Raw genomic sequence first — 13,630 nt, 5'->3', positions numbered from 1 at the left:
TTGATCCCACAAGGGAAAAAATAGTTCCCAATTTTGTAAGCTATCCTGGTGAATCTTTTCTACATCGTCTCTAGCTTTATCACATCCTTCCTGCCCAGAAGTGCACACATTCTAAGTGCAATGTGCCTCAAATCTTGTATTCAACGCCCCAACCAATGAAAGCAAGCATACTCATCACCTTATCTGTCTATCTCATTGCTCTCAGGGAACCTATGTACATGTATCCCTAAGCCTGTGGTCCTCAACATTCTCCAGAGCCCTGCCATCCCTGCCCTGGTTTACTTGTCAAAGTGCACTCTGATTTAAATTCCCTCGGCCATTCCTTTCATCAGTTTTGCAGGTCTTGATCCTGTGGTAACCCTAGACAACCTTCATTGTCCACCACACCGCAAATATGACAATCATGCCACATTAATTCCCATCCAGATCATTAATATATACTCAGTGGCCCCATTACTAGGTACCTCCTGTATCTGTTCAGGAAGTTCGTGGTCTTTTGCTGTTGTCGCCCATCCACCTCAAGGTTCGACATGTGATGCTCTTCTGCACACCACTGTTGTAACATGCAGTTACTTGAATTACAGTGCCTATAGAAAGTATTCATTCCCCTTGGAAGCTTCCATGGTGTATTGTTTTACAATGTTGAATCAGTGGATTTAATTTGGCTTTAAGGTGCCACGAAAAAGATTTGACACTAGCCGAAAAAATACCATACTGGATCAAATTAAAAGCCTGCCAACACTCATCAATTGGCAGAGATAACTGGAGTGCTGCAATTGCCAATAGCACGCTCGATACATCAACAAGATAAACTGCGAGAAGAGTGGGCATTATAGAAGGGAAAACAGAGAACATCCCAAAAACGAAAGCGTGAACGTAAGGATCCTCAATCAATGGTTTCCTATTGTAACTGGATAAGGTGTGTGCAGCAGTGGACCGATTTAAAATCTGAGGAGCTATCTAAGAAGCTGGTCATGAAATTTTTAAAGCAACAGATAGTTGGGTTTTCTTAATGGAAATATAGGCATCATATTAAATTCAAGGAAGTACATGGCGAGAAATATGGTACTGATGCTCTAAGGGCAGAAACATGGAAAACTGCAAAATTCCTGAAATTGCTTCAAAATTTTGTGCAAATGATATTTACAATGCCAATGACACTGGCCTTTTTCTTTAAGCATGCTCTTGTTTCTCTTGGCTACAAATATACACCATTATCACTTCAAATAAAGCAATGTAACACATAATGGATTGATTATCTTGCCTAGCGCTGATTGTTTATTTATTGAGATACAGCACAGAAATGACCTTTCTAGCACTTCAAGCTGCCCTGCCCAGTCATCCCCCAATTTGACCTTAGCCCAATCACAGGACAATTTAAAATGACCAATTAACCTACCAACCCATTTGGCTTTGAACTGTGAGACGAGGAAACCCACACAGTCACGAGGAGAACATACAAACTCCTTAAAGGCAGCAATGGGAATGGTTTATTTACCAGCAATCAAAAGAACACGGCAACGTACACAAGATGAACTCCTCCGTCGATAACTTTTCAGAACTAATACATAGTTTTAAATTACTGTAGTTTTGCTAGCGTTCTTTCTTTTTGTGTATTTCATTTAAATACATAATTTGCTACACAGTTAGATGGCAATTTGTCTTTTTGTTTTACTTTTCCATAAAACTTCAGCTAATTGGGGAAGCTACTTAATTGGTCCAGATGTGTCCCAATTAACCGGAATCCATGTATTTGCATTAACGAGAAAGTGTGCAAGTGATTCTAATGAAGTAGCCACTGAGTGTAAATTGATGACAAACAGCATAGGACCCAGCAATAACACCCGCAGCACACCACATGTCATAGGTCTTCAATCCAAAAAACGTACTACCCACTAACTCTGACCACCAAGCCAACTTTGTTTTCTATTAGCTTACCCTGAATACTATGTCATCTACCTTTCTGGTACAGCCTACCACAGAGGACTTCATCAAAGGCCTTGGTCTACAAATAAATTGTACTTCAACACATCCTAATAAATAGTTTAACTTCAAGCTAACTAACTAGCAAATTTAATACACTAGTACCATCTATTTCAAAAAATATATATTACTGCATCATTTTAACCAGAAGAAAAAATTCTCTATTTATCAAATCATAAGAAATCATAAATTAAGACAAAGTAGCCACATCTGTAGTGCACAATTTTAGCTGAAGTTGTTCAAGAAACCCGATAACCAGATCCTGACCAAAGTGACATCGGATGCACAAACAATTAGATCCTCAGTTCAACAGCTGTCACCAACTTGCCTCACCTCATGCTGTATTATTTTACCTGTATATGGTGTAGATGGCCAACACAGCATTTCTTCGTACGTAACTGTGTCGATGTTCCAGGCAGGCACGTATAGCTGGCATCAGTGGCTCTAAAAGCTCTGGTTCTTTCAATTTGCACAAAAATCGCAGAGTAGACCCTCGAATAAACTCATTTGGGTGTTGTAGGTCCTAATGAATTTTAAGCAACATCTTATTAGTACTACTATTAGATGCTCAATTACATTGGCACTTATTCAGTAAAAAGAGCCATGGGGTCTTCAGTTTCCACAAAGCTATCATTTGTCACCCAAGGTGAGTAAATTAGCATAAAAGAACAAGAAACTTCAAACAAAAATTACATTCTGAACAAATCAATTTTTAATAAACTCTGATACTCACTTAAAGCCATCCCACATCCCAGGTCAAATTAATTGCTATGACAAATTTCTGCTAATCGCTTACCTTCAAAGAAAAATTTTGTTCTAAAAATTTTTTTTAAGCAACAGGAAACATACAAGTTTTATTTTATTTTTAAGAAAATCTAAATCATAACCACTCATTGCTTAACATGCTCCCCATTTTGATTTTTGAGTCTGGATTTCTTAGTTGTTCAATGTGGATGGGTATTGCTGCCTAGGACTGATTACTGTTGATGAATATACTGCATACAAAAATGGAATTTCCCTTTAATTGTATCATCAGAGATTACAATTAGATGGATCAGTTATTGGCTATAAACTTATACATTCTAATTTTTGAATGTTTCCAGAACTCTGCCATCTTTCTACCCTTGTATACAACAAATAATGTGCAATTTTTAAAACAGATCAAAAACAAAATCAAAGATTTCAAGAAACTATCAATGTACAATTTTAAGTATTTTACAAATAACAGTACCAAGGACCAGTTCACCAAGTTTCCTCAACAAAGAACTCTCATGAAAACTTCAGATCCTGGCAAATCCTATTTTCTGATGAAATGTGGCTTTAGTCCAAAATTTCAAACTGATCTTTTAATAAATCTTTCATTTCAAAACTCAGTCTTTGTTATTTTAAAGCAAACTAAAATAAAACAACATTTTAGCAACAACATTCACTAATGCTGGAATTTCAGCAACTCATTTTGATTTGTTAGATATCAAGAATAATCTGGAAACAAAACTATACACTAACAAAATGTGCTTTTGTAAGATCAAAGGTGGCAGTTGTTTTTCCACATAGTGCAAAAGGTCTTGCAAACGCTGCCAAACTATTTTAATGCATTCTCACCTTTTTCTAATATTTCTTAGAAATTAAGTTTTAATGAAAAAAACAACTTATGATACAAGTAAAACTGATGCTTTTGACAGTATACTATTCAAATTTGTATATTTCAATTGTTACACTGAAAACAGAAATATTAATTTACCTTTCTGTAGGCATCACACACAAGTATCATCTCCTGCAACAACTTGCCATCGGCAGTGGTCTTAGGAACAATCTCCCAAAAGACAAGCAGCAGTTTTTTGATTGTATGATCTTGTAGTGGCAACACAAACCGAATGATTGTCATGAGGAGCCCTGGGAGTTTCTCGCCATTCAAAATCATGATGATCACTTTTTTCAAGGCATCAGTTTTAGTCTTCACATCTCCCTTTTCTAGGGTGGTGGGACAAGTGATGGAAAGACGTAGGGTTAGGTTAAATAAAAAGCCTTAAAGACTATTTAGTTTCATAAATCTCTGCAATGTAGGAGACCATTCACTTCATCATGCCTGTACCACATCTTCCAAATAACTTTGCATATACTGCTTCCAATGTTCCCACAGCAGATCTCCTTATATTATTCACAAAGTGCTTTTCAAGCAGCACATTCTAGCTCATAACAATTCCAAGTATCTACCCATATTGATTCTGGTCCAAATTCACTGCCAACTCTAATTACAGAAGCAAACATTTTCATTGGGCAGTTAAAATCCAATGGTTGTGGTTGCATACAGGTTACATATGGTAAACATGGGAGCTGTCTTTATCAAGTAAGATGGTTTTTATGACAATGCTGTCGGTAATCCATTATCAGGTTCTTAATTCCAGACTAATTTAATTAAGTGAATTTAAAATCTCCAGGCAACAAGCTGATATTTAAACTACCTTGACTTGAATTTGCAAAAGTAACTTACTCATTAAACAATCATAAATCTACTATAAAATTCAAAGTCTGTATACAGCTCAAGATAATTTTGGTGAACTAAACAACAAAGTCAAGATCCCAACCTCAGATGGTACAGCTAGAAAGAGTATACTGTTCTTCCTCCCCCTAGAGCACAATACATGATCATGCACAGTAACTCACTCTCAAGTAGTAAAAACAATGCTTATTCTGAGGCAAATATGACAGGACCCAAATAAACTAAGCTTCAGACTTAGAAACATAAGAAACACAGAAAACCTACAGTACAATACAGGCCCTTCATGTGCTGAACATGTACTTACTTTAGAAATTACCTAGGGTTAGCCATAGCCCTCTATTTTTCTAAGCTCCATGTACCTATCCAGAAGTCTCTTAAAAGACCCTATTGTATCCACCTCCACCATCATCACCGGGCTTCCATGAAAATCCAGTTATGCAAGACACCAAAACGTTATACAAGCTAGCCTCATAAACTTAATCCCAATACACCTGGAATTAATTTGAACTTATCCTGAGTCACAATAAAGCAAACAATTGCTCAGTCATCCAAGAAACCCATATGGTTCATTCATGTTATTTGGGTATTTGCTATCACTCTGGTCTGACTTTTATCTGGTTCCACACCACAAATATGGTTGCCTCAACATCCACACTAGATGAATTAATATAATTTAAACTATTGAAATATTACACTGCCACAAAATATAAGCTTGACTTAATATGCAAAATACTGATTTCTAGCTGCCCCACATGATGAATAAATATATACAGCTGAACTACTTATATTTTTTCTTCCTGTATTCACCAGAGAGATTTCCAGGATCCTTTTGTTTGTACAATTAGAATTATTGCCTTAAATAAATATTTCACAAATTTTAGAATACCCAGATGGTCCCTTTATCCAACCACCAATTCATTATAGTAATAAGGTCTTTTAGATAGATAGATAGATACTTTATTCATCCCCATGGGGAAATTCAACTTTTTTCCAATGTCCCATACACTTGTTGTAGCAAAACTAATTACATACAATACTTAACTCAGTAAAAAATATGATATGCATCTAAATCACTATCTCAAAAAGCATTAATAATAGCTTTTAAAAAGTTCTTAAGTCCTGGCGGTAGAATTGTAAAGCCTAATGGCATTGGGGAGTATTGACCTCTTCATCCTGTCTGAGGAGCATTGTATCGATAGTAACCTGTCGCTGAAACTGCTTCTCTGTCTCTGGATGGTGCTATGTAGAGGATGTTCAGAGTTATCCATAATTGACCGTAGCCTACTCAGCGCCCTTCGCTCAGCTACCGATGTTAAACTCTCCAGTACTTTGCCCACGACAGAGCCCGCCTTCCTTACCAGCTTATTAAGACGTGAGGCGTCCCTCTTCTTAATGCTTCCTCCCCAACACGCCACCACAAAGAAGAGGGCGCTCTCCACAACTGACCTATAGAACATCTTCAGCATCTCACTACAGACATTGAATGACGCCAACCTTCTAAGGAAGTACAGTCGACTCTGTGCCTTCCTGCACAAGGCACTTCTGAAGTTGAATATCTTATTACTGCATAATTCTGGTGGTTGGAGAAAGGGGAATTTCCTGGTTTGGCATCATCTACAGATCAATATAAAAACAGAATCCACTCTCCTACCACCTATTAGAAGGCTTTCTCATCAGAATAGAGCATTTGCTTGTTTCTCTTATGGAAAAGATCCAAGAAAATTGGTGCTTCTACCATTGCTGATAATAGTACGCAAATACTTACCTAAGTCTACTTTTAGATTAATTTCATTTGGAGGCTCAGAGTCCAATGAGACATTTATGAGTGTATAGCAGACATTTTCTGCAGCTGTCATGTTGGCAGCGTTTGGAGACTATCTCAAAAACGTAGACAATCTATGGATGGAAAATAAAATAAATTAACCAGTTCTGAGGGAACAGATAAAAACAAATCTATAAACTCACTACCTCAGTAAAACTTCTTCAATCCAGCACAATTAGAATTTTAGTAGTGCCAGATCAGTAGATTTTCCAGGCGTTATTATTTTAATGGCGCATCACATATTTAATTCACTTTTTTTTTTAAAAACTGTTACACAGTCGAATGATACATTTTCCAGTCAATCCCAAGTTTAAGGGAAGAACGGGAAACAGAACCAGAAACATTTTATGGGAGTACAGCAACAAAAAACAGCAAGTTTGAAGACAGCACAGAAAATGGAACCCTGATGATTGGGGAGTGTGGGATACAGGGCCCCAGTGAGTACTTCAGTTGTCAGCTGGGGAGTAATAGGTACGTAATCATTGGTGCCTTTTATCCTGAATAAAATACGAGAGTTGTTGAAGAAGAATGACAAGAACATCCATGTCAAAGTCTCTGAGGAAAACAAAGAGAAATATAAAGCAATGGTCACAAATCACTCAGTTTTTACACCTTACAGTTGAACTCCACCGGTTTAGTGAGATTAGGCATATTTTAGAACAAAGACAAAGACAAAAATTTAACACAAGGAAAGAGAGATACCTATTTAAATACTCTGTGAAACAGAGGCCAAAACCATTCCAAATTCTGCTTGGTTGAGAACCTTTAGCAAGATGGAGAATTCCACAGTATGCCAATTATACTCTTTTCCATAGACGCTGCCCAGCCTGCTGAGTTCCTCCAGCATTTTGTGTGTGCTGCTCAGATTTCCAGCATCTGCAGATTTTCTCATTTGCGACCAAAGGCATACGGGTTAGTAGGCTAATTGGTCACACAGGTATAATTGGTGACAGGTGGTCACTGGGCCAGAAGGGCTTGTCAGTTAAAATAAATAAATTTCGCAACCTATCAAATATGAACTGTCACATAGCAAGCAGGTTTCTCTGGACACCACAACAGCATACATTAAAAGAATGCACAATGCATGCCCAGTAATAATTGGCAAATGTTATAAATCCAAAGGATCTGCAAAAGGTAAGGGAACTTTGTGGTGCCACAAAAGCCTTGACATTCATTTTAATGAGGCCCAGTTCATTGTTTCAGGTAAAGACAACATTCCCAACAAGGTAACACACATTGGGTTTGAACCCACATCCTTTCATTTACTGTAGATCATTCAAAATGTAGCATTCAAAGGTATACAGAGTTTCTGGAATTCTCAGCATAAGGTTTTAGAAAAAATACTACTTTTGACGTTTATATGTTCTGTGGATGAATGTAGCTGCTCAACTGTATTCAGAAAAAAATGGCACAAACACCTACATATATTTGTGATTGGAGCTGAACGATGACAGCAGCATGCTGAAAAATCTATGTGATGGAATTTAGATTTTTCCCGTACTCCTATACATATTTAAATCACTCATCTGAAGCATTTACATTACTGTGCAGTTATAATTTATAAAAAACCTATTTATTCCAACTCAAAAATTCTCCACTATATGATTTGTAGCTCCTCTATCAAATAGCTTAAACTTTCTCCAGTTTTGCAGCATTACAAGTAGAAATAAGGCCACTTGTATTGATCCTGCATTTTCTAAATTCCATTCCCTCCAGTTTCCTCATGCTTCCAATGGAGGTTTGAATGATTCATTAGCAGTGACCAACTAAAAACCATGTCCCTTTTATCATTCTCCTTTGTACAACCAACAGAAAGTTGAATACAAAGATTAACATTTAAGTATATCCTGACTGCATAGAAACATCAAATTCCTGAAGAATTATGAAACTCATTAAATTTTCATAATTTCTCAAACATGCTGAACAGAATCTCAATGGGGGGGAATAAGAGGAAGGCAAAATTTGAAATGGGAATTGAAACAAATATCATTATCTAGGGCAATAATTATTCTCAGTGAGAAAAGATTCCAGTGAAAGGCTTAAAGTAGTTATCTTGCTAAATGCTACCTGATCTGCAGATCTTGCAAAATTTCTCTCCCCCCCCCCGCCATTTTTCATCTAATCAATACTAAAATCAAATTTTAAAAATGAAATCTATTGTCATCTTCAGAACCTTTGACCAAGCTCTATTTCAAATCACATCCTGTAAAAAATAAATGATATAATCTTGTACATTCCACTATTTTGTGTGTACTACTCCAGATTTCCCATATTTTTGACTTCTATTGAGTGCCAATTAAATAGGCTGCTTTATTCTAGATGGTATTGAGTTCCTTTGCTCATGCTGCAATCATCCAGGCAAATGAGATATATTCTATGATGCTCCTAAGCTGTCCTTTGGAAATGGTGTCAGGATACTACACAAGTCTCCCGCTGATGGAGTTGCAACCCCTGGTATGCTCCTGTAGTGCTTGTGTATGGCTGGTCGACCTAAGCTTCTGGTCACAGTCATCCCCAAATACTGATGGTAGGTGACTGGACAATGTAGAGCCATCAAGCCTTGAGAGGAGGTGGCTAGATTCCCTGTTCTGAAGATGGCCTCTACCTGGCAATGTTGAATTGTTACTGTTACCTTCCAGTTATCAGCTGTTGCCAGAATGTTATGTCTTGCTGTATGCAGGCAACAGCTATTTCAATTTTGAAAAAATATGCAAATGTAATTGATAATAGTGCAAATTGTGCAAACGTCCACCTCTGACCCTGTGATGGGAGGGAGATCACTGATGGAGCAGCTGAAGATGGTTGGCCTAGGACATTGCAGATAGAACTGCAATACTGTACTGCGGTTGATAGACCTGCAATAATCACAACTATTGACTCCAGTCATTGGACCTCTTTCTCTGTTGATCTGAGTTTTACCAGGTTGCCCTGATGCCACACATGATAAAAAAAAAAGCTGCATTATTTTAAATTAAAGAGTATTTTAAAGTTAAGGTGTCATTAGATCCAATGGAATTCAGCAAGCACAAGATTAATGATTTAACAGGACATGCTGCGAACCAGAATATGGCAGGAGAGTTAACTCAAGTTAATGCAGAGTGCAAGACAAGAAGTTAAATGGGACCATTACAATTACCATCTATCCAGTGGTAAGTGGGGTACAGGGAATGGCTTTCACAGTGTGCAGAAATGCAAGTGGACCGGCTTGATGATTTAAGATGAGGATTCTAAAACTCATTTTAGGGTCAGAAACAAAAGAATTTGATTTAGCCTTGGAAATGTTAGGGAGCAGGCTGGCAAGGTTGAAATAGAAGAGATTCTACAGAAGCTGGAAATCCAGAGCAACACACACAAAATGCTCGAGGAATGCAGCACAATTAATTTGTTTTTCCCAATAGTTACAACATATCCTCAACACAACAATCCATTTCAGACTAACAGTTCTCCACTCTATAGTCATATGCCTCACTAATGATCCCTTTAACACATTTTCACCCTATATCCTGGAGTAGGTCTCTCATCCCCTGATTTCCAAACACAAGCAATGAAGTAAAGGATTCATCAACATGGCAAAATTGGGGCAGCTCTAACAGCATTCAAGAAACTTGACGTAATTCTGAAAAAGATGATTTAGCTTGATTGGCACCTATCAACTATTCTAAACATTACTCAAACGACAATCAACATATTACGGCTATAGCAACCCACCATGGTCACTTCAAGAACATCTCTTCCCCATAAACACAACCAATTGAAACGGTCAAAACTGCAATCTGATGGTCATAAATAGGACAGAGAGGGACAGAAAGCAGTGTTTAATGGAGGTAGAAAGGAAGGTCAGACAGATAAAGAACAATATAAATTCAGGACAAAGGCAAGGGCAATCGTGAAAGGAAAACTGTTCCAATGAACTCCAGGAAAGGTTCAAAGTTAAAAGTACATTTATTATCAATGCGTGTATACATTATACAACCTCAAGATTCATCTCCTTACAGGCAGCACAAAACAAAAGAACCTATAAGAAAGGTACCGACAAATACCCAATGTGCAGAAGGAGAAAACAAATCATGTGAACAATAAAAGTATGCAAAAAGCATTTAGATGCCTGGAGTACTGGGGCAGGACAACAACATCAGCCTCAGTTCAGCACGTAGCGCAGAAAACATCACAGAGCCTGCAGACACCAAGTCCGGAGCAGGCCAAAGCTTCAGCGCAGCAAGTAGCAGAGTAAACATTGCAGAGCAGCGAGCAGAACCAGCCCAACCCTCGCCTCTGGTCCCGACACCCTGCCTTTTCAATCCATCTGGTCTGGCGTTTAAATTGTCCAAACACCGGGCCATTCCTTGCTCTAGAACCCGGCCCTGTTGCTTCAAAATATTCCGGCCCTGGATCACGTTTCGGCCCTTAGCCAACCTTTCTAAATCAGCCTGGCGCTTAGATCAATGAAAAAAGTGTTATTAATATTTAGTTGTATTTCTTGTTTTGTTAACTGCTAGTATTTTGTCGCTCACCTTCAGCAACGCCAACTTAAACCAGAGGAGCAAGAAACAGATGAATTCAGATACAAATCCTCGGTACAAAAAGATTTACTAATTCATTACATTAGCTCACCGCACACAAGCAAAATAAAGCATATTAGACAATGCATTTAAATACACAGTGGGAAATGCAAACAAATCCAGAATTTGTCCATATGCGACATGACATTAAAACAGCCATTAGCCATTTGTGAACTAGAACACACTAAATGGTGGAGGAACTCAGCAGGTAGGCAGCATCTGTGGAAAAATGTACAGTTGACATTTCAGGCTGAGACACTTCACAGGACTCATTATTGATTAGCCGTTTGCGGCTCATCTCATTACGGACTTCAGCACAACCTTGACGAAACACAGAAGTCTGGAATGATGTGGATGTCAGATGCCAAGTCATTGTCAGTGCATCTGATCCCACTCCAGCACTGGATGTGCTATTAAGCCTGCTGTTAGATGATTAACACACTAGAGAGATGGGCCCAAGGCACTCTGTGACGGACTATTTACATTTGCGCCAAGTCTTGTCAACAAACTAAAATACCGCGAACATTTCAATGTGGTCACCATTTCCATGACGGACATCATGCAGTTCTGTTTGAATCGTTTTACTTTATTTATACTAATTTGCTAAATTTCAATATATTATTTTAATACATGAATAGTTTTGAAATCTCTGACATCACAGAGCCTTGGAGTACAGCAAGCTGTCATGAATCAGTGGGAAATATCAATAGATCTACAACTGGAGCCTCTGCAGCACACTGCACAAGGATCACAGTATTTGCCTCTTGCAGGTAACTATACCTTTCACAGAATCATGATTTGATTCTCTATACCCAGGAAAGCTAAGTGCAGAACTGGTGAAAAATAGAGAAGTCTGGGCAGTAAACTGGGTTAAGTATGATCTGATCCATATACATAGTAAACAGAGGTTAAGTTGAAGTCTCAGAGTCTCCTTCAGCTCAGTAATAAATTTGTCCAACCAGTGCAAAAGAGAACGGAAAATAATGAAGAACAAAAAGAAACAAGAAAATACAAGCCAGAGACATGATCAAAATTGCAATGGTGGGACTTGATCACAACTTGAATCACCAAGTCACAAAGGAGTTATCCAGTGAAAAGAATTATTGATGCTAACCAATTTTATTATGGCAAATACAGAACATTTAGAAGTAAACTAAAGAAATATGAAAAACAGATGGGTGATTCAACATAAACAAGTCTTCAACAGAACGAATCCCACCCCCCCCCCCCATATAAGAAAGAACTCATGGCCCCCTTTGAAGAAAACGGCACTTTCACTAAATGAATGATAGGCTGGCAAAACACCTTCAGGTTTTAAGTTTGTTAGATGTGTTCTTCTATCCCACGATTCATCTCTTACAGAAGCTTGAGCTCGCCTATTTAATGCTTGCTACTTCTTAGGGCAAGGGACGGTTTTACAACACAAAATGTACTAGATCTACAAAGCCACATAAAAGCAATAACAATTAAAGAGTGGGGGTGGGGTGGGGCGTCTTTACTCCGGTCAACAACTTCTCACTGTAACAACACAGAAGAACCCTAGATCCTTTCCAGAGAGTCTTTAACGCACACCCCAGCTCCGGAGAGCACCGTTAACGCCGAGAGTAGGCCGCGGTTCCGAAAGCTCCACCCGCCACCTTGGGCCAGGCTCGCAGCCGGCAACAACCACTGCCGCCGAGGTGCGCACCGGAGGCCGCGCGATTACTGCACCTACTGTCAAGACTAGGGAGGAGGACAGAGTCACTCGGAGCCGCTCTCCCGATCGCCCGCGACTAGCACTCAATCCCCCGCCGTGTATCCGGACCCACTTGCCACCTCCTCCGGCTGACGTGGAACTGCAACCTCAACAAGGACGGTGGCCGGCAGACGCACGAATGCAACGCGTTGTTACCGGCCACGTCGCAGTTCCTTCAAGAACTCCGTCAGAGCCGGCAGGAGTGTCAGTCACTACGATTCGAATATATAAACTCGATGGCGTAACTTTTAAAACTCAGGTGCCTATTGATTCACTTTTTCGGATTATTTCTGTCATTCAGTGCAGTAGGAATAGGGATTCTATAGAGGAGGAGGGAGGAGTTTCTGTGAAAGGGTAAGAGACACTCGGATGGTATATTGCCCCCCAGGTACCAGGGTCAAAGATTAGGATCACAGCATTCTGAAGGCGGAGGGCGAACAGCCGGAAGTCGTGGCACGGTATTGGTACCAACAGCATAGGTAGAAAAAGGGATGAGGTCCTGAAAAGAGATATAAAGAATTAGGCAGAAAGCTGAAAAGCAGGACCTCCAGGGTAGTAAGCTCTGGTTTACTGCCTGTGCCACTTGCCAGTGAGGGATGATTTGGCAGTTGAATGTGTGGCTGAGGAATTGATGCAGAGGGGAAGGTTTCAGATTCGTGGATCATTGTGATCTCCTCTGAGGGAGGTATGACCTGTTTAAAAAAAAGGACAGATTACACTTGAACTCGAAGGGGGTGGGGGCAATATCCTTCCTGGCAGGTTTGCTAAAGCTTTTGGGGAAGGGTTTAAACTAATCTGGTAGGGGGATAGGAGCTAGAGTTAAAGGCTGAGGAAGGCGCAGTTGGTATACAAGTATATGCAATGTGTAATGAGGCCATGAGGAAGGGCAGGCAGATGATACGGGAAAATTGCAGTCAATGAGATGAAGTGTATCATGGGGGCAGAATCAACAAATGTGATGAATACAGGACTAAAGGTGTTATATATGAATGCACACCGCTTACGGAATGAAGTAGATGATCCTGTAGCGC

The 13,630-nt window shown here is 39.2% G+C and overlaps 1 protein-coding gene across 2 annotated transcripts in view; it reads right to left on the bottom strand.

The window, feature by feature from the left end:
* copb1 (COPI coat complex subunit beta 1) overlaps positions 1-12,751 on the bottom strand; it is a 52,858-nt gene extending 40,107 nt beyond the window's left edge. Inside the window, exons 1-4 of one of the 2 annotated variants that reach the window (XM_073049504.1) lie at positions 12,575-12,751; positions 6,249-6,379; positions 3,725-3,954; positions 2,337-2,506 (exon numbers count right to left, since the gene is read on the bottom strand). In XM_073049504.1, coding sequence (XP_072905605.1) covers positions 2,337-2,506; positions 3,725-3,954; positions 6,249-6,339 — 491 coding nt within the window. In that variant the 5' untranslated portion in view covers positions 6,340-6,379; positions 12,575-12,751. The remainder of the gene's footprint in view (positions 1-2,336; positions 2,507-3,724; positions 3,955-6,248; positions 6,380-12,574) is intronic. The other variant, XM_073049503.1, reaches the window with a different exon arrangement.
* Between the last annotated feature and the right edge of the window lie 879 nt (positions 12,752-13,630).

The sequence above is a fragment of the Hemitrygon akajei genome, chromosome 6 (assembly GCF_048418815.1).
Source record: "Hemitrygon akajei chromosome 6, sHemAka1.3, whole genome shotgun sequence".
Taxonomy (NCBI): domain Eukaryota; kingdom Metazoa; phylum Chordata; class Chondrichthyes; order Myliobatiformes; family Dasyatidae; genus Hemitrygon; species Hemitrygon akajei.
The sequence above is the reverse complement of the archived record's forward strand: the minus strand, read 5'-3'. Positions and strand labels throughout refer to the sequence as shown.